The 23,024-nt window shown below is 35.9% G+C and overlaps 1 protein-coding gene and 1 long non-coding RNA gene across 6 annotated transcripts in view; one reads left to right on the forward strand and one right to left on the reverse strand.

The window, feature by feature from the left end:
* LOC141378974 (uncharacterized) overlaps positions 1-23,024 on the forward strand; it is an 87,752-nt gene that overhangs the window by 52,103 nt on the left and 12,625 nt on the right. The window lies entirely within an intron of this gene.
* scn12aa (sodium channel, voltage gated, type XII, alpha a) overlaps positions 1-23,024 on the reverse strand; it is a 155,030-nt gene that overhangs the window by 26,185 nt on the left and 105,821 nt on the right. For all 3 annotated transcript variants that reach the window (XM_068212913.2, XM_009298901.5, NM_001044922.1), the window contains 2 exon segments: positions 20,245-20,601; positions 9,445-9,849 (listed from right to left, as the gene is read on the reverse strand). In XM_068212913.2, the coding sequence (XP_068069014.2) occupies positions 9,445-9,849; positions 20,245-20,601 (762 nt within the window).

A 23,024-nucleotide genomic window follows, 5' to 3' on the forward strand; every position in this document is an offset into this window, starting at 1 on the left:
AGAAAAGGTTAATAAGATTTAATAACTTGATTTTATTTCATCATAACAGCTATTAATTTTAAAAAGCTAAACTGTTTGCGGATTTATTTGCTGTTAATGTGTAGATCGAATTTATATTTTCTTTTGTAAATAATAATACATATTAGTAATAATACATATTACTGACCATTTAAGAGTTTATTTACAACGAAACAGTGCCAAATGAGCGTATTTAGTAATTTGAGGATTTTTTTTTTTTTAAAGGGGTCAAGGAAATTTCTTATTTTCACATCCAAATGTTGACAAGTATGCTTCTAAGGATTCTGAAAAAACTTAAATCGAGCTAAAACTCATACCTGTCAACATTGGTATGTGAAAACAAGGGATATGCCCACCAAAATAAAGGATGGTTGATGGTTTTTAATATCTATTTCTAAGTGTTTTTATTCCTAAACAAAGTGAAAGCACAGATCAGACTCGCGTTTAAGAGCAAGGGGCGACCCCTGGTGGTTTGGCAGTATGGGTTTCATATACGGAGGCTCGGCTTTTTAGAGAAAGACTGAAAATACGGGAGAAATACAGGAAAATATTGTTACAGTATGATAGCGGGATCGAACTGTAAAATACAGGAGAATCCCGGGAAAAACGGGAGGATTGACGGGTATGAAAACTATTATTGCATCATATGCCGCCCCCTTTCCAGTTGTCCACATTTGTTGTTCAGCAAAGCTCAGTTACTTGTGAAAATGACTAAAAGCATGTACTACGATGTAACGTTTGCAGCATGAGATGCGCATCATTCATTGATGTACATTCAAATCATTCATGTTTTTAAAAGCGCGAAAGAGATCGCATGCTGTTGTGTGTACGAGCAGAGCACACACATCCAAAGTCATCTTAAAGTGAGCACTGTAATGTTCAAATACATGCAAATTTGTGTCAAAACGCGGCGTTTAGTGATTATTACTATTAACCTTCATTAATGTAATAAACATACTAGTTGAGAATCAAAAGACATGTGAAAGTGAAACCATAAATCAGAACCGTACTGCTCTTAAAGTGACAGCGCGCAATATTCCTGCTGCCAACTGTTTTTATCAATAATCAAACAACAAAAGGACTTTTGTAGCTATATTAAAAGATTTTATTCTTACAGTGAAGATGCTTAAAGCATGTTTGTTTCATATTTTTATTCTATTGTATTTTTTCCCTTTTATTTACTGGGAGGAAAATAACTATAAATAGAGTTGAAGTCAGAATTATTAGCCCTTCAGAATTATTAGAGGCCCATTTCCCCCATTTTTAACACATTTCTAAACATAATAGTTTTATTAACATATCTCTAATAACTGATTTATTTTATCTTATTTGACTCTGGTTTATTCCCCACTTCATTTAAGCAGGCTAGGGTAACCCCACTGCTAAAGAAACCCAACCTGGATCAAACGCTACTTAAAAACTACAGACCGGTATCCCTGATTCCATTCATGGCCAAGATCGTGTTCAATCAAGTCCTGGACCTTCTTACTCAAAACAACCTCATGGACAACAAGCAATCTGGCTTTAAGAAAGGCCACTTAACTGAGACTGCCCTGCTCTCGGTCGTGGAGGATCTCAGACTGGCTAAAGCAGACTCTAAATCATCAGTCCTCATCTTGCTGGATTTATCAGCTGCTTTTGACACTGTAAACCACCAGATCCTGCTATCTACGCTTGAGTCATTGGGGGTCGCAGGCACTGTTATTCAATGGTTCAGATCTTACCTCTCTGACAGGTCATTCAGGGTGTCTTGGAGGGGAGAGGTGTCCAACCTACAGCATCTAAACACTGGGGTACCTCAAGGCTCTGTTCTTGGGCCACTTCTCTTCTCCATCTACACGTCATGTCTAGGACCAGTCATCCAGAGACATGGATTCTCCTACCACTGCTATGCTGATGATACCCAGCTCTCTTTTCACCCTGATGATCCCTCGGTTCCAGCTCGCATCTCAGCCTGCCTGTCGGACATTTCACACTAGATGAAAGATCATCATCTTCAGCTTAACCTCGGAAATGCTTGAAGTTTCTGCCAAGCCGACTCTACACCATAACTTTTCAATCCAGATGGATGGGGCAACCATTACTGCATCCAAAATGGTAAAAAGCCTTGGAGTAACGATTGATGACCAACTAAACATCTCTGACCACATTTCTAGAACTGCTTGATCTTGCAGATTCGCACTCTATAACATCAGAAAGATCGGACCCTTCCTATCTAAACATGCAGCTCAACTCCTTGTTCAAGCTCTTGTTCTCTCCAGACTGGACTATTGCACTTCTATACTAGCCGGGGTTCCAGCTAACTCTATCAAACCACTTCAGCTGATTCAGAACGCAGCAGCACGAGTGGTCTTTAATGAACCTAAAAGAGCACATGTCACTCCGCTACTCATCCGTTTGCACTGGCTGCCAGTTGCTGCTCGCATCAAATTCAAAGCTCTGATGTTTGCTTACAAAGCGACCTCTGGCTTTGCTCCTTATCTGCTCTCACTTCTGCAGATGTATGTGCCCTCCAGAAACTTGCGTTCAGTGAATGAATGTCGCCTAGTGGTTCTATCCCTAAGAGGGAAGAAATCACTTTCCTGAACTCTCCCTTTTAATCTGCCCAGTTGGTGGAATAAACTCCCTAACTGCATCAGAACGGCAGAGTCACTCGCTGTGTTCAAGAAACGACTAAAAACTCAACTATTTAGTCTCCACTTTCCTTCCTAATCTGCAATTGCCTCTCTGGCTATACCACTAACTGTACTCAAAAAAGAAAGAAAAAAAACTCTTACATTACTAATGCTTTGCTTTTTAGACTTTACACACTTATTCATTGTTGCTCTTATAGTTGTGTAAATTGCTTCCTTGTCCTCATTTGTAAGTCGCTTTGGATAAAAGCATCTGCTAAATGACTAAATGTAAATGTAAATCTTCGCCATGATGACAGCACATAATATTTGACTAGATATTTTTCAAGATTCTAGTATTCAGCTTAAAGTGCAATTCAAAGGCTTAATTAGTGTATTTAGGCAAGTCATTGTATAATGGTACCTTCTTCTGCAGACAATCAAAAAATATATTGCTTAAGAGTTGTAATAATATTAAAATAGGTTTCAAAATATTAAAAACTGCTTTTGTTCTAGCCAAAATAAAACAAACAAGACATTCTGCAGAAGAAAAAATATTATAGGAAATACTGTGAAAAATTCCTTGCTCTGTTAAACATCCTTTAGGAAATATTTATATATAAAAAAAGAATTCACAGGGCAAATAATTTTGACTTGAACTGTATATCATTTTGAATAATCGTGAACACAATTATGTCCAAAATAATCGTGATTATGATTTTTCACATAATCGAGCAGCCCTTGTTGCATGTATGGTGAACACATGTTAATAGTTTCAGCAAAATAGATTGAATTCTTAAGAATTAAAAAAAAAAAAACACTTAAAAAAAAATGCTGTCAAAACCCAACTATTGAGTTAAATAGTGTCATTTCATTGGACAAAATTAACTCAACATTTGGTTCGTCCATATCTGATACAACGTTAAGTTGCCAGCATTTTTTAGAGTGTAATGCACACAATTAAAGCCTGTTCAAACAGCATAAAATAAATCAACTTTTCTGGTAGTATCTAGAAAGGACTTCCCAATATTTGTTTTTATAATCAAGAATTATCTATATTGGATGTTATGAAAGATAATATCAGAAAAGGCATGAAAGTTCAAAATAGTTTATTATTAGAAATTAGTTTTTCAGAATTATTAGCACTTCTGTATATTTTTGTCCCTACATGTCTTTAAAAAATCTTCATTCTGTTAAACAATTTCTAAACATAACAGTTTGAATAACTAATTTCTAATAATTTTTTTTTTTTAAATCTTTGTCATAATGACAGAACATAATATTTGACTAGATATTTTTTCATGATGCTAGTACACATCTTAAAGTGACGTTTAGGCTATCCAAACCATGCCCAGGCACGTTTGATCCCCATCTCCCGGCTCGTTTGACAAATGTGAGTGCTCTGAATCGGGCCTATGTGCGGAATGAACCACCAACTTATCCAGCATATGTTACACACAGCAGATGCCCTTCCAACTGCTTCCCATCACTGGGAAATATCCATACACACTCATTCAAACTCACACAATATGGACAATTTAGCTTACCCAGTTCACCTATATCACGTCTTTGGACTTGTGGGGGAAACCGGAGCACCCAGAGGAAACCCACGCCAACACAGGGATAACATGCAAACTCCACAGAGAAATGCCACTGACCCAGCCTAAACGCGAACTGTCATAGTTTATCAAAGAAGCAAACCCCTCCCTGCACATCATCTGTACCTTCAGCAAACCTCCTAATACCTGCACCACGATGACTTACATGAACATTTATGAGCTTTAAAAGTTTGTTTGTGAGGGCAATCGTGCCTGAGCACAGTTCAAGACAACCATGCCTAGTGTGAGTATACCCTAAAAGGCTTAATCCGGTTAAATAAGGTTAATGATGGTAATTGGGTATAATGATGGACGGTTTGTTCTGTAGACCTTTGAAACAAATATTACTTAAGGGGGCTTATAATATTGACCTTAAAATGTTTTTTTAAAAATTAAAAACTGCTTTTATTCTAGCCGAAATAAAACAAATAAGACTTTCTCCAGAAGAAAAAAATATTATAGGAAATACTGTGAAACATTCTGTGCTGTGTTAAACACCATTTGGAAGATTTTTGAAAAAGAAAAAAAATTCACAGGAGGGCGAATAATTTAGACTTTAACTGTAAATCACAATAAAGACAACAAGATAACCACAACGGTTGTTTCTTTATCCTATATAGCCTATTTGCTTGCACTACTCAGTGAAGTCCACAATAACTCTGCAGCAAATAAGTCACAACAAGATGATTCACTAGTTCAGTAATATCAAATCATCTTGACATGCCATATTAGAATTACCTGAGATTTCAAAGCTACACTAAATTAAAGATTTCTACTTAATGATGATGCAAAAATATCAACTTATTCCCAACACTGGACTACAGCGCTGTTGTATGGACTACTTTTGAGGTGCTTTTTTCATTTGTTCATTTTCATTCTACGTAATTTATTTCAGAGTTAACCACAGCAAATGAACCGGCAACTATTCCAGCATATGTTTTACATAGCGGATGCCCTTTCAGCTGCAACCCAGTAATGAAAAACACCTATATACATACTCATTCACACACTATAGCATACTTACCAACACTCCTATTTTTCCTGGTAGTCTCCCGTATTTCAGACCCATCTCCCCCCCACCTTCCTGTTTTGTTATTTCTCACGGAAAATTCCCGTAATTTCACTGCCCCTTCCAGATCCTCAGCTTTATGATACAGTTTGTAACACCCCTGGGTCGCCAACTTTGGGATAGTATCCGATCGAAGTGGCTGCCTGAAACCCGGTCCATAGTACAGTTACTTACACCACAGTATAGTTTACTTACACCACAGTATAGTTACTAACCCGGTTCCCAGCTATATTATTCAGACATCTAACCCCAGAGACAAATGTTGGGAGGTATGCACTACGGCCAATTTAGTACATCCAATTCACCTATAACGCATGTGTTTGGACTTGGGGGGAAACCTGAGCACCCGGAGGAAACCCACACGAATACGGGGGTTTACATGCAAACTCCACACAGAAATGCCAACTGGTCCAACTGGACTCGAACCAGCGACCTTCTTGCTGTGAGGCGACCGTGCTAACTGTGAGGCGCTTTTATGGTCTACCATGTCATATGCACATTTTGTCTGCTCCTTTCTGCGTTCTCTTATATAACTGGTGGGTTCACCTTGTCTGCTTTGCAGCTTATCAGCTTATGAATCTGAATGTCCCCCCAGATCTCCGACCACTGTCCTCGCTCATATCATTTCATCTCTATGACCTCTGACCCCACTCGCTTGAGCTGCCGCACGCTCACAATATGGATAAAACAAACCATTATGTGCCCTATATGAAGGATTAATCTAAATGTTCTTTATGCTTTCATTTAGCACTTAATTATCCACTGTTAGTTTGCTTTATTCTTTTTCTAGCAATTGTATTAGAGAAAATGTTATTGTTCTGGTTTTAAGTTCTACTTCCAATTATGTGCTTAAAATACTTAAGCATTCATAATCGTTTCATCATTATTTTCCAATCATTCAGTATTTTAAAACATATATATTGTTTTTTTTTATGATATTGGTTAAAAAAATGTAAGCAGAAATATAAAAACCTTCTAAAATTTCTCAAACATTTCTTACATAGAAAACACTTGTGCAATCATGATAAAAATTTAGAATATGAAATAAGTAAAATACTTGATAATTGATGAATACTTGATAATATTAAGTATTAATACTTAGTTGTTTTGCACTAAGCGAGGACAAACCCAACAGTAAGCTTATTTACTTTTCTAATGCAACCGTTGGCAATGACCATATATTAAGTTATTTGCACACTGAAGTCTGAAATTTTCGTATGTGTTTTTTTTTTGTCGTATACATAACCGAAAACTTTGTCACATACACAAATCTTGCACACTGAGTCTGATGCGTATTAAATAACCTATCATGAAAAACAACATTTCAGAGTAGAAAAAAGGCTACATATTGTGTTCATCCAATACTGATGTAGAGAGGAAGGAGAGATCAAAGATCTGCGCTCCCGAAATGCAAAGTTTATTTCATCTATATTGTAGATGATAGTTGCGTTGACTTATCGGAGCAATGGGCCCAAAACCTGCTTTCTATTACAATGTCTATGGGTAGCACATCAAATGTATGGACACACACACACTTCCCCAAAAACAGCAGCAGGGAAGATGTGCGCCAGTCACTGAATCCAGCATATAGGGCTTCTCAACTGTCTGTCACATTCTGTCTTTATTTTATGCACTCTGTTTGTCATAAAGTTATCTGTACCTCATGTGACGGCATTCTGTATTAAGATTTTTGCTTATACGGTGGCTCTGAACTAGGCATGGGCCGGTGTAAGATTCTGACGGTTTGATAACCTTGGATAAAAAATATTATGGTATTGTGATTACTGCTCTAAAATTCTTTTTAAATGTCTTGGTGAAAAAACTAAAACTTTTTTTCCACTTTAAACACAAAATATTTTATTTTGAGAAACTTCTAAAATATTTTGGAGCAGTAAACACGTCAGGCTAGTCTGCATAATAGCCTAGTGGTTAGCGCGCCAACATATGGTGCAATAGCACGTCAGGGCATCGCGAGTTCGAATCCCGGTTCGAGGACATTTTCTTACCCCCTCTCTCTCTCTCCCACTTCGCTTCTTGTCTCAATACTGTCCTATCTAATAAAGGCAAAAAGGCCAAAAACATAAATAAATAAAAAAATAAAAACTGCTTTAAAAAAAACAAAAAAAAAAACATGTCAGGCTAAATAATTAAAATAAATTGCTGGTTGCTTCTGGTGTCTTCATTAGTTTTCTTTACACAGATTCAACAGATTTCTTTACAATATAAAACGGCATATTTGAATGTCTTTTCTGCTGGAGATACTGATGTCCTAAAAACAAACAATAAAAAAGGTAAATAAACAATCTTACACACACCTTAGGAACGGTATAGCAGAAAAATTCAAACATAGTTTGATGAACATAAAGTCGAATTTATTTTGTAACGTGCAAAAATTATGGATAACTTCGAACTCAGAGTGCAATAACCTTTACATAAATTCAAAAAATTCCAACTCTATAAATATTACACATTTTGGAAGCTACAATCATGATAAAATAACACTAAGTGGGTCAGAAACTTTCAAATTCATTATTTATGAGGTTAAGATGAATTTATCGGTATTTTGACTGATGCAGTATTGTATTTTTTTGTACCGTACATGTAAAGACAAAATTCTGCTTATAACTTTATGCTAAAAAACATACTTAGCAAGAATTTTTAGTTATTTTAATCAAAGTTTTCTATTAATTTTGAATTTTAAAATAATTTAGAAAATGTTTTTCATATTGTCTTCAAATGAAATTGGATTTTTTTAAAACAAATATATAAAAACTATTAAAACTTCTCGAACATCTCTTACAGAAAAACCACAATCATGGATAAATCAATCATGATAAAATCAACTCCATGTGGACAAACCCAAAAGTGTGCATTTCAAAAATTTATTTTTCTTCAGCTTAGTCCGTAATATATCAGGAATTGCCACAGCGGAAGGAACCGTCAATTACTCTAGAATGTGTTTTATGCAGCGGATGCCCTTCCAGCCACAACGCAGTACTGGGAAACACCCATACACTCTCACATTCTCACTCACACACACACACTAGGGCTGGACGATATGGCAAAAATTTATATCACGATATATTTCTTCATTTCGGTCGATACAATATAATTTCGATGTCGATATGGACAATATTAAAAAGACATGAAAAAACTGCCAAGAATGCACACAATACATGTCTGTGCCTACAAAAGTCTGCAAACTGAATATGCAAAGTCTATAATACCTTCAGGCACTTTTAACATTTCTTTTAATAAAAAAAGTACAAAGAAATTATTGTTAAGTTTTTGTATGTATTTAGCCTTTTTTAAAAAAAAATGAATAAATATATATATATATATATATATATATATATATATATATATATATATATATATATATATATATATATATATATATATATATATATATATATATATATACAGAAACTTTTATTAGTTGTTTTTTTTTTTGTATATGCTAAATATTTAACAATCAAAATAATACTAAAATCCACATTGTTAAAAAAGGAAAAAGAATTATAATAAAAAAACAAATCAAAGTATAGTCTACATTAATATTTGCAATAGAAAAGAGTTGTTTGAGTATATTTATTGTTCTGGTTGCTTTTCATCTTGAACGTCCTTTAAGGGTTCTATCTGACTATTATATTATATTTGTGTATGTAATTACCTGATTAAATTAAAAGGTTTAACATAAAATAGTTCTTATACATTTTATATAGTCTATTTATATAGACTAATATTTTATATAAGACACTTTCATTATTTAACAGATTTAATACCACTATTAATCACACTATTTCTAATTCATCAACTTTACAATAACCAGATTCCTGATAAATATGTTCACCTATGTGTTTGGACTGTGGGGGAAACAGGAGCACCCGGAGGAAACCAACACAGGAGCAACATGCAAACTCCACATAGAAATGCCAACTGGTCCAGCCGGGACTTGAATCAGCGACCTTCTTGCTGTGAGGCGACAGCGCTAACCACTGAGCCACTGTGCCTCCCCTACTTTAACATAAAAACATCTGAAACTTTCTCAGACAAAACTGAATAACGCTGACACGAAAACAGAATCAGACCTCATGAAGCAAATAAAGCAAACATCCAGCACTAATAGGAATAATTAGCCTCTCACCTGTTTCTCCTCTTCATCCTCTGATGACTCTGTGTCCTCCTCCTCTTCCTCCTCCTCAAGAAATTCCACGTCTGACTCTCCGGGTGCGATGGGCACACAGATAGTAAGATTGGGATTGGTCATGTAACTGTCCTCGGTTTCTGGAAAAACATACTTCTCCAAACTTCCCAGTCCGCCGTTGCACTCCGTGTGATTCAGGGTCACTTGTGCCTCTTTGGATTTGCGCCTGTGCCGCGTCAGGTTCCCGCTGAAGAGGTCCTTGATGCCATTCAGAAGCCAAGAGAAACCACAGTGGATTCGAGCGATGGCTATCTGAAGGTTGTTCATTTCTCCATCTTCATCCGGCGCTGATAGATTATCAGAGCTGAAAGAGCTCAGCAACAGGGCCAGAAACAGATTCAAGACCTAGAGAGGAACCAGGAACAGATCATTTGATTTGCATTAGGGCTGTGGGATTTTTTAAACTATCGCAAATGTGCATATCACACTGGTTTCCAATAAATTAGGTATTTAATACAAGATCAAATACAAATGTTTCTTGTTGTGGCTGCCACTACCCACTCTTTGACAGTCTTTTCTCCACACCAGACAATGTAATTACAGTTGAAGACAGATCTATTAGCCCTCCTGTACATTTTCCCCCAATTTCTGTTTAACGCAAAGTAGATTTTTCACCACATCTCTAAACATAATAGTTTTAATAACTCATTTATAATAACTGATTTCTTTTGTCTTTGCCATGATGAAAGTACATTTGATTAGATATTTTTCAAGATGCTAATATTCAGCTTAAAGTGACATTTAAAGGCTTCACTAGGCTCATTAGGGTAATTAGGCAAGTCATTGTATAATGATGGTTTGCTCTGTAGACAATCGGAAAAAGATATTGCACAAGGGGGCTAATAATTTTGAGCTTAAAATGCAGGGGCGGACTGGCCATCTTGCAATTCTGGCAAATGCCAGAAGGGCCAGACCAATTTTTTAATGTGGGCCGGTCAGTTTTTTTTTTTTTTAATTGTTTTTACGTGCAGGCAGCTTTTATCTCTTGCTAGATATGATATTATGATGATGATAAATAAAAAAACATAAATAATAAAAAAAATTAAAAAGAATAATAATAATAATAAATGTTAAGCATTTGGCCCAATCGGCGAATTTCAAGATGGGCCGACCCAATCCGAGGTTACCCGGACGTAATCAAAATCTGGCAAGAATGTCTTGTTATTTCGCCATCTGTACACCAAAATAAATAGTGAATGTGCGTGTCTGTGGGTTGGGCTGTGTCGGTGTGGTTATGTGGGCTGATGTGGCTACAGTGCCAGGGCTGAATTTTTGTCCCAGTCCGCCCCTGTTAAAATGGTTTATAAAAAATTTAAAACTGCTTTTATTCTAGCCGAAATAAAACAAATAAGACATTCTCCAGAAGAAAAAATATCATCAGACATACTATGAAAATTCCCTTGCTCTGTTAAACATATGGGAAAGATTTAAAAAGGGAAAAAAAAAAATCACAGTAGGCGAATAATTTTGACCAGGGCCGGAGTGGGACTTCTTTTTAGCTCTGGAGTTTCAAGCCTTAGACCGGCCCACCTCAGTCGACGACTGACTATATTAAAATAAAGTCATTTCCAATTCAGTTTCTAATGACACAAACACGTCCTTAGAAAGAAACGTTTTCAAGGATACAGCTGCTTTAGAACTTCAAATGTTTTTTCATAAATATAAAAACGTTAATGCTTTAAATCCAGTGCTTTGTAACAGTCCTCACACACACACACACAAATATATATATATATATATATATATATATATATATATATATATATATATATATATATATATATATATATATATATATATATATATATATATATATATATACCCCTACATAAGTAACCCAAAGAGTATTATGTCTTAACACTAAAAATGAAAAAATACATTTTATTCTGGTGAGGTTCGAACATGGATCGACGGTGTGTTAACACAACATGCTAACCACTAGACCACAATAGCACTATTAATCAAAGGTGTACGGGATAAAGAATAAGTATTGCACTGTTATCTGCTGCTATTGATGTCTACTCTTTTTCTCTCCTTTTTAGATTTCTGATCAAGTTCTGTCAGATTTATTAACGTAGTGAATCATCTGATTTTCATTGAGCAAGTGTAATAATCATTAATATTAATTAATATGCACTAAGGTGCCGCTGTTTGCGGTGGAATGACCGCAGGTTAATGATGATTACGTCATCATTAACCTGCGGGCTGCATTTTGCTCACGGGGCTGCGAGAAAATAAATAAAAGGAGCGGAGCTGCGGCAAAATAATGAATAAAAAGAGTGAGGCTATGTTCAAATAAACAAATAAATGAAAAAAGTGCAACTGCTGAGAGTGCGAGCAGCTAGGGACACCGGCCCTCGCGGCCAAAGAACGGACCGGCCCACCGGGAATTCTCCCGGTCCTCCTGATTAGCCAATCCGGGCCTGATTTTGACTTTAACCATTTTCGAGTTTTTAGTGTCCTGTCCCCAAATTAGAGTCATCCTGAGCCACTGTAGGTTTTATAGCATGTTGAAAGTACTTTCTAGTTACAATGCAAAAAGCCAGACAACCATTTAGTAACAGAGTATTCGTGTAATGATTGTTTTCACAAACTTATTCAACTTTCATTAACACTAGGACACACACTTAGGCGCAATCCCATTTCTACCCCTTAGCTCTTCAGCCGCCTTTCCACTGCACACGACATTTGGACACGACTGTCGGAATACGCCCCCTTGTGGCAGCCGCACAGTATTTTCAGTGTTGTCGTGCACCCTGGGGGAGATGATGATTTTCACGGTGTCCGAATTAAAGTAGGGCAAAAGCAAGAGCCTTTATTCTCTGTGCGTTAAGGATGAATGAATACTAGAAACTCATAGATCGCTAAAATATTAGAGGGAATGTGGAGACAACATTAAAAATATATATTTTTTATTACTTTCTTACTTGCATTTATGAACAGAAAAGTTTTTTTTTAATATAGACTTTTTTTATAATTAAAAAAATAACCAAATAAACTCCTATTTCTCATCTCGCGCGCACGGATCTGCTCGGACAACACTGGAATACATCACATCCGGTCGGCAGGTCGCATACGGTCTAGTTGCAGGAGTTCAAATATGTTCACGGATCCACAGCTCAATTCGGATCTGAATTTTTCGCATACGGAGATGATTGGAACCATCCATGTTCAAGACACTTCATGTTCAGAAGAAATAATTAAAACTGTTAATAATGACATTTGAGGACTTTTTTTTTTGTGAAATCCCTTATGCGGCCCAGCCTCACCCAGACTTTGCCTCCTGCGGCCCCCAGGTAAATTGAGTTTGAGACCCCTGCTGTAAATCCTTGTATCCGACAAGGTTATTGTGAGCACAGCAACAAACGGTTGTTGATCTATTAACCTTCAGCTACAGCAACTGTTTCCACTGCAATCTGTGTTTCTGGGAGCAGCGGTCTTCATATAAGCCCTAGTTCTGCTACTGCAGGAATTTCAACCGCTTACAAAGCATGTCCCATGTTCAAAACAGGCTTTTCCTCCTGCTGTCTGATCTATTATAAGAGCCACTTTGCAGGTTGTCATAGAAACCTGATTAGTTGCACTATGACCTTTAATCACACTAGACGGCAAAGATAATCCCAAAGTGACTTGTGTGAGGAGAGAAGGAGATCAGCAGATCACACTGGATTGTGTTGCAGACTGCTTTAGGTGAATTCAGCCTCCTGTCAATTTGAGCTTTTGTGTTTGGAAAATAGAGGTCTGAAATTACAAGCTCAAATCAGAAAAAGTTGGGACAGTAAGGAAAATGCAAATAGAAAAACGAAAGTAGTAATTTCCAATTTTACTTTGACTTTTATTTCATTGCAGACAATATGAACACACAATATTTCATGTAATGTCTGCTCAACTTCACTTCAGTTGTTAATATACATCCTTTTTTGTCATTCAGACCTGCTACACATCCAAAAAAAAATGTTTAAGGTAATTAGGTAATCTGGTGAAATAATGTGATTTCAAGAGATGTCAACAGGTGGTTGTAGTTATAATACAAAAAACAGCATCCAAGAAAGCTCTAGTCCTTTAGGAGGAAAGCTGCGTTCAGTTTTCAGTTTTTACACTTTGCAAAGTTCACCATCTAAATAGCAAATGCATCATGGTGCGACGCAACCGACTCTTAAAAAAATGAGAGATGGGACTCTGATTGGTTTAATGAACGTTATGCTCATAACACACCCAGAACTCATTAAAAGTGCTGGGGCACAGACTGTATTTTTTTATCCTTAAAGTAGCAAAAGTGGATTCAGACATGCCCTTTATGCTTTTACACTATACGCTTTAGACTTTGCCCCCAGACCGTTAGAAAAAAGCCTACAGCTTTTTTTTTTTTTTTTTTTTTTTTGCAGTCTTTATATTTTATTAATTGAACAACTTTGTTTGTCTTTATAAGATTCAGTTCTACAACATGAGTGGGAAACAAACAGCTCTCTCTCTATAATGTTAAGTTGTATTACTTTAGTTTATTTTGTTGTTGCATGCATTTGTGATATAATTGTAATTTCATGTACACCAAACTAAACTACTCACCTCACCCACCGCTCCACGAAAAATTATTAACAACAAAACCAGTCTAAGCTATGGAAAAGGTTGCAGGCCCCTGCCATAAGTAACGTTTTTTAGATTCGTAGGAATATCGACAGTGCCCTCTAGTGGATTTATCATCTGAAACATGCAATAAAACGTACCAGGAGCAATGTGTTTTACATTTCACAAAAATGTAGTCCGAGGCACGTGTTTCCAACGAGGCTGCTTCTATTGTAAACTGACATTGACTGAAGTCGGACACATCCAGGAGATATTGGAATATTAGTCAACAGTATAGGCATAGATCTATAATTGGCATGGACAACAAGCAATCCGGCTTTAAGAAAGGCCACTCAACTGAGACTGCCCTGCTCTCGGCCGTGGAGGATCTCAGACTGGCTAAAGCAGACTCTAAATCATCAGTCCTCATCTTGTTGTATTTGTCAGCTGCTTTTGACACCGTAAACCATCAGATCCTGTTATCTACGCTCGAGTCACTGGGCGTTGCGGGCACTGTTATACAATGGTTCAGATCTTACCTCTCTGACAGGTCATTCAGGGTGTCTTGGAGGGGAGAGGTGTCTAACCTACAGCATCTAAACTCTGGGGTACCTCAAGGCTCTGTTCTTGGGCCACTTCTCTTCTCCATCTACACGTCATCTCTAGGACCAGTCATCCAGAGACATGGATTTTCCTACCACTGCTATGCTGATGATACCCAGCTATACCTCTCTTTTCATCCTGATGATCCCTCGGTTCCAGCCCGCATCTCAGCCTGCCTGTTGGACATTTCACACTGGATGAAAGATCATCATCTTCAGCTGAACCTCGCAAAAACGGAAATGCTTGTAGTTTCTGCCAACCCGACTCTACACCATAACTTTTCAATCCAGATGGATGGGGCAACCATTACTGCATCCAAAATGGTGAAAAGCTTAGGAGTAACAATTGATGACCAACTAAACATCTCTGACCACATTTCTAGAACTGCTCGATCGTGCAGATTCGCACTCTATAACATCAGAAAGATCCGGCCCTTCTTATCTGAACATGCAGCTCAACTTCTTGTTCAAGCTCTTGTTCTCTCCAGACTGGACTATTGCACTTCTCTAATAGCCGGGCTTCCAGCTAACTCTATCAAACCACTTCAGCTGATTCAGAACGCAGCAGCACGAGTGGTCTTTAATGAACCTAAAAGAGCACATGTAACTCCTACTCATCCGTTTGCACTGGCTGCCAGTTGCTGCTCGCATCAAATTCAAAGCTCTGATGTTTGCTTACAAAGCGATTTCTGGCTGCACCCCTTCTTATCAGCTCTCACTTCTGCAGATGTATGTGCCCTCCAGAAACTTACGTTCTGTGAATGAACGTCGCCTCGTGGTTCCATCCCAAAGAGGGAAGAAATCACTTTCCCGAACGCTCGCGTTTAATCTGCCCAGTTGGTGTAATGAACTCCCTAACTGCATCAGAATGGCAGAGTCACTCGCTGTGTTCAAGAAATGACTAAAAACTCAACTATTTAGTCTCCACTTCCCTTCCTAATCTGCAATTGCCTCTCTAGATATACCACTAACTGTACCCAAAAAATGACTGAATGTAAAATGTAAATGTAAATAATTTTTGGGTGGACTGTTTGTTTAAAGTCAAGTTTAGGTTTAACTGTATTGGTGTTGTAATTGTAATTGATGACGTGTGCTTTGTGCTCTTCACGCATTGACTACTGTAATGCCATTTTCATTTGTCTCCCTGCCAGCCTCATCTCCAGATTACAATATATTCAAAACTCTGCAATACTCACTCATACCAAATATTCTGCTCATATAATCTTGTACGACCTCCATTGGCTCCCAGTTGCATATCGCATTCAATTCAAAATTCTCCTCCTTGCATTTAGATCCTTAAATATCTTAGCTCACTCTTATCTTTGCAATATGCTTGTCCCCTACACCCCTACTCGCTACCTATGTTCATCTGACTCTGGCCTTCTCGCTGTCCCTCGGTACCCCCTCTCTTCAGTGGGGGGGCAGATCATTTAGTGTTATTGCACCCAAACTATGGAACTCTCTACCAAGCTCACTCCGCTCTGTTAATATCATCTCAGAATTCAAATCTTTACTTAAAACTCACTTATCTTCGGTTTTCTGTTTTGCCAAACTGACCACTCTATCTGATCCACCTGCACTTGGCTTATTTGTCTCTTAGGTCTTGTTTTTGTGTTTCCAGTTTGTTATATTTGACTTCCTGTATGTTTGTGTATAAAATGCTGTCTCCTGTACTATCTCTTTTTGTTGCATCTTTGTAAAGTGTCATTGAGCTCTCACAAGGAGCTATTTAAAAAAAAAGATTAATATTATTATTATTATTATTATTATTATTATTATTATTAATAAATACAAAATAGGCACACTTTTTTGTAGGATTTCTTTTTTCAAAGTACATAAAAATATGTTTGGCTTCTTTTTATCTGTCAGGTACCTATAAAAGGACAAAATGCCTTCTACTTGTTGTCTGTCCTTCTACCTGGTTTTGAAAAGCATAGTGGTTTAATTACAAACAGCTACACACTACAATTCGTTATGGTACACAACTTTCTAGTTTTGAGCTTGAAAAGCTAGAGGAATATAATAGTATACACTTAAGTATGCTGAAGCACAAGCCTGTGGACCTATTCCTCAAATAGGTTTCCAAGAACCACTCAAACAGGAGAATTCTGGGTAAATCATTGTGGTTAAATCTAAAATGACCTTTCATAATCCTCTCTCAATGACAATTTACTTGAATCAACATCATGAATATAGTTTCTGCATGAGATTTCATATGTGCTTGCAATCTTCCAAGCCCAGTTAGGGGACTATGTAATGGTAATAAATTTATTTGTATTTGTTATTTATTATTAATAAATTTATTTTTATTATTTTATTTTTTATGTAATTTATTTATGTTTTTTTTTAACTTATAAATCAGTATTAACCAACATTTTTACTATGTATTTACTTTTTGTGATTATCGGATAAAAGGATTTTGGGATGTGATGCTTGCAATATTACTAAATTACCAAATGGGCATTTACTTTCAAGTGATATGCAGTGTTTCAAAGAGAAGTTGAAAAACAGTATGGATAATAGCATATTAATATCAAATTATTATTAAGTAAAAATCTTAAGAAGCATTATAAATGGATCTCAGACTGTAAACATGTTATCATAATTTTTTTAAAAGTGCCGTTCATGACCCCTTTACTTCATTGAAACAAAGTAAAGTGACTTCATGTCTCTTTTTAGGACAGTCATCTTGTCGAAACAGCAAAACTTAGCAAGAAAAGCTTATTGCGTCTTATTTTCTGGGAAAAGACCTCATTTCCTCTTCTTAGAGGTATTTTCTGGTCACGACTGGATCACGGATAAACATCTGGGAGAATTAAGCAATATTTCTCTACTGCATGCTTACAATCTGAGATTTTTCTTAGGACAGGATGGTTTATCTTCTATCTGTATGTATCTATGTGTATATATTTTATGTGTTTTCACTTATTGCATCATGTTGTGCTTAACATCTTTTCTATTTCTGGCAAGGATGACAAAAGAGAAAATAAGGACAAATTATGAAAAACTCTTTTTCTTTTATTTTCTGTCTTGAAGTACAATAGGAAACGTGTTGGTGTGATAGAAGATTTTCCACTAGTTAATCGATTGCGGGCAGGCCCGGATTGGCCAATCAGGAGAACCGGGAGAATTCCCGGTGGGCTGGTCCATTTTTTGGCTGAGAGGGCCAGTGTCCCTGGCTTCTTGCACTCTCAGCAGTCGCACATTTGTTCATTTATTTATTTATTTGACCATAGCCTCACTCTTTTTATTCATAATTTTGCTGCAGCTCCGCTATTTTTATTTATTTTCTCGCAGCCCCATGAGCAAAATGCAGCCCGCAGGTTAATGATGATGTAACTATCATTCCACCCCAAACAGCGGCACCTTAGTGAATATTAATTAATATTAATCAATATTACACCTGCTCAATGAAAATCAGATGACTCACTACATTAATAAATCTGACATAACTTGATCAGAAATCTAAAAAGGGGAGAAAAGAGTAGACATCAATAGCAGCAGATAATAGTGCAATACTTATCCTTTATCCCGAACACATCACCTTAACAGCGCCATCTTGGTCTAGTGGTTAGCACATTGCGTTATGATGCTGCTTATCTGAGTTCGAACCTCCCCTGAGTAAAATTTTTTTTTTTCATTTTTAGTGTTAAGACATAAAATACTGTTTCGGTTACTTATGTAGGGGTATACAGACACACACACACACACATATATATATATATATATATATATATATATATATATATATATATATATATATATATATATATATATATATATACATATATATATATATATATATATATATATATATATATATATATATATATATATATATATAATACATATATATATATATATATATATAATACATATATATATATATATATATATATATATATATATATATATATATAATACATATATATGTATATATATATATATATATATATATATATATACATAATTTTATTTATTTTTTGTTTTTTTTGTGACGACCGTTACAAAGGACTGGATATCTATAAAGAATTAATGTTCTCATATTCATGAAAAGCATTTTAAGTTCTAAAGAAGCTCTGTCCTTGAAATTGGAAATAACGTTATTTTAATAGAGTCAGTCGTCGACTAAGGTGGGCCGGTCTAAGGCTTGAAACTCCAGAGCTAAAAAGGAGTCCCACTCCAGCCCTGATTGCGGGTGTTTGCCTATTAGGGTGGATACAAAATATACTATCACTGAATATATATGAGCGGCTGCTAATATATCTGGGCAGCCGCCCAAGTAAAGTCTATGGGCCCAATCATACACCTGGCGCAGTGTTAGAGTCGTTTTGAGGCGTTGCGCTACGCTGTTTAAATAGCAAATGCATTAGCGCTCATTTGTGCGCCCATAGGCGTTCTTGTCTAAAAAGGAAGGCGTTCTGAGGCGGACCGCTGGTGCGTCGCTATTTTGAGAAACTATAATAGATTTTTCATTAGACCAAAACTAACCCGGTCTAAACTCCTGCGCAGTTGCGCCTCGGTTACGCACTGCTTAATAGGCACAAGAGAGCAATAGGCAAATAGCTTTACATATGAAAAAATTTAAATATTAAGGATATATATAGTATATAATAAGAATAGATATAGGATATAAATATAAAGGATTAAAATATAACAAAACATTATTTTCTAGCCTACATAAATATGAAAAATCACTGCTTTTATGTCTTCTTCATCTCGGGAGGCTTTTTCAATTCATTCCTAACAATTTGCTTTTGCTTATTATTATTAGCAGTATTATTTATTATATCCATATTTATATTTGTTTTATTAAAAACAAGCTTAGATTTGCCCACCAGTCAGGTTTTAGACCATATGGGGCATGGCAGGTGTATTTGGAAATAACTCAGTATTTTGACCACACTTGGTCATTTTTGTTCATTTATTCGTTTGCTGGAAATTAGAACTGAATTTAGAAATAGTTTTGAAACAAATCTTTGCGCTTAACAAATGAAATTAATTATTTATAGGCTAATTGATGTCTGTGCGTAAAGGTTTCCCTATCCAAGAGCGAATGTGAAAGTAGTTCCATTATCTCTCATTCTCACGCAGTAGATGCTCTGTTTAACAGTTTTCTGTTAAAAAACTGTCAACTGTTAACTGTTTGCTTGTGAAATGCTCAGTTTTTCCACTTAGACTTACTTTACGTCCTGTAAATAGCGAATGCGCTCTTGGCGCGACACAGCTGACTCTTAAAGGGAATGGGAGATGAGACTCTAATTGGTTTCTTCTCAAAACACACCTATAACTCATTAAGAAAATAAACTCAACCCTTTTAGCCCATGCGCCACGGCGCAAAGCAGGTTTTCCCGTCCGTAAATTAGCAAAAATGCGTCCTGACACACCCTGAAAGCGTTTGCGCCCTGCGTTTAGCGCTCTGCGCATGGACCGTCAAAATAGAGCCCTATGTGTGGGAAGCCATGCGTGACATGAAAAAGACTGCTTAGAGATATTTTTCAGACCAACTCACCAATTAAAATGAAATATTCCAAAGCACCATTAGAATAACCTGATCAGAAAACCTCGTACTCACCACCAGGTTTCCTATGACCATGACCAGCATGAAGACCAGGATGCAAAGCGGCTGTCCGGCCACCTCCATACAATCCCACATGGTCTCGATCCACTCCCCGCACAGAACCCTGAAGACGATGAGGAACGAGTGGAAGAAGTCCTTCATGTGCCAGCGAGGAAGAGTGCAGTCGTAGCTGATCTTGCAAACACAATCCTGATAGTTTTTCCCGAATAGCTGCATGCCGACCACGGCGAAGATGAAGACGATGATGGCCAGGACCAGCGTCAGGTTCCCCAAAGCGCCCACAGAGTTACCGATGATCTTTATCAGCGTGTTGAGGGTCGGCCACGACTTCGCTAGTTTAAAAACTCTAAGCTACAGACAAAAAAAAGAGAACATCAAAACAATTTGCCCTCCCAGGAAATGTTCTTTTTCAAATATTTCCCAAATGATGTTTAACAGAGCAAGGACATTTTCACAGTATTTCCTATAATATTTTTTCTTCTGGAGAAAGCCTTATTTGCTTTATTTAGGCTAGAATAAAAAAACGTTTTTAATGAAAAACTAAATTATGGTCAGTATTAACAGCCACTTTACGCAATATATATATATAATTTTTTTAAATTGTCTACAGAACAAATTATCCCTATATAATGGTTTACCTAATTACTCTAAAGCCGCGGTCACACTAAGAGTTTGTGCTTGCAAAATTCTGTCATACTGCGCTGCGAAAAGGGGAGGGATAAAAACACGTTGATGAAGCAAGCGATTGCATATTTGCTCCAATTTCTGTCCAGAGAGTTCATGTTTTAATCTTCTATTGGTCTCTTGCAATCGTGTGATGTGATTTCGCAGGTCAGAGTTCACCAAGCTTTCGATTGCAGCGAAATGTCAAACATGTCGCACAAGCTTGTGTTTCGGGTGTGCCGTGTATGAATAGAAGTCTATGGGGTGAAAACTGCAGCGTGACTACAGCTTCACTTGCCTAATTAACCTAGTTAAGTCACTTTAAGCTGAATACTAGTATCTTGAAAAATACAATGCTCAGCATATATAAGTACACCCCTGACAAATCTGTCTTTTAAATTCATATTTTTAATAGGAAGCTATACAATATTATATATGTGAATATACATTAGATTAGTCAGTACTGAAGCCAAATCTGGAGCTTATTTAACAAAATAACTTGCGATAATTGTCGTAAACTAGTACACCTACATTTGAATGTTATAGAAAAATATTAAAAAAGGAGGAGAGAAGAGAGAAGCAAAAATGAAAAAATTTAGTTGAAATTTTGTACATTGTAGTTTTATTTATGCAATGTTTTCCTTGAATTTAATTGTATATCTTTCAATTTCTAAACATGTTTGATATTTAGAAATATTATTTTACATAATAATATTATATAAAATATTATTAATATTTTATTAATATTATTATGTTTTATATAATAATATTAAGGATTATTTTAATATATATTTCTGTTTACGAAATCTGTTAAAAATATGTTAAATCCTCCAAAATACATTGCCTATATTTACCGAGAAATAGAAAAAAAAAATTTAATTTTAAAATGGAGTGTACTCAATTATGCTGAGCACTGTACTGTAACTAGTATAATATTATTTACTGTCATCATGGCAAAGATAAAAGAAATCAGTTATTGCAAATGAGTTGTTCAAACTATTATGTTTAGAAATATGTAGAAAGAAATCTTCTTTTAGTTTAACAAATGTCGGGGAAAAAATATTAACTGATTACGTCTTATTATACTTAAATTTAAAAAAAAAAATTCTTCCTTCTACAGTGACATGTATTCAGTTACATTCATTCTTATTTGTATTGCACTTTTCATGATCATTTCAAAGCAGCTTTACAGAAAAAAGCTTGTTTTGACATTCCATCTCATGACGGTTACCGCCAAAAGAGAGGGATTAACCTGTCAATCACAAGAGGAAACTACTAATTTCCCATAGAATCTACAATAAAAACACATATATATATATATATATATATATATATATATATATATATATATATATATACACACACACACACAATTGCAATCAAAATGATTTGCCCCCCTTTGATTTTTTTTTTTTCTTTTTTAAATATTTCCCAAATGATGTTTAAAAGGACAAGGAAATTTTTACAGTATGTCTAATAATATTTTTCTTCTGGAGAAAGTCTTATTTGTTTTATTTCGGCTAGAATAAAAGCAGTTTTTAATTTTTAAAAAACTGTTTTAAGGTCAGTATTATTAGCCTCTTTAAGCTATATTGTTTTTCGATAGTCTACAGAACAAACTATCGTTATACAATAACTTGCCTATTTAACCTAATTAACTTAGTTAAGCCTTTAAATGTCACTTGAAGCCAGTGGTCACCAAACTTCTTCCTTGATGGCCAGTGTACTGCAGATTTAAAAAAAAATATATATAGCATTTCTTTTTGCTTTCAAAAATGCATCAGATTGCACAAGCAATGTAAATGAGATTTGCATTTATTTTTATTTGCAAGACAGGTCCCACTGCACTCTATATCATCTTTCCATCAATTTCAGATTGAAGAAATCCATTCTTGTTCTCTCTGAACCATCCTATTGCAATCAGAAATCTTATTACAGGAGTTAAATACCTTGTAAATGTAAATGTAATTGTAACTTTGCAAGATACGTAAGGCTCAATAACATGTCTCCATCAATTTCTATTGGGTATAATGTATGCTTGTTCTGTATATACCCTCAGAAATCAGGTTACAAGAGCAAGAAATGCATTTTTATATTGATTTTAAGTGCAC

This window comes from Danio rerio, chromosome 2 (assembly GCF_049306965.1).
Source record: "Danio rerio strain Tuebingen ecotype United States chromosome 2, GRCz12tu, whole genome shotgun sequence".
Lineage (NCBI taxonomy): Eukaryota > Metazoa > Chordata > Actinopteri > Cypriniformes > Danionidae > Danio > Danio rerio.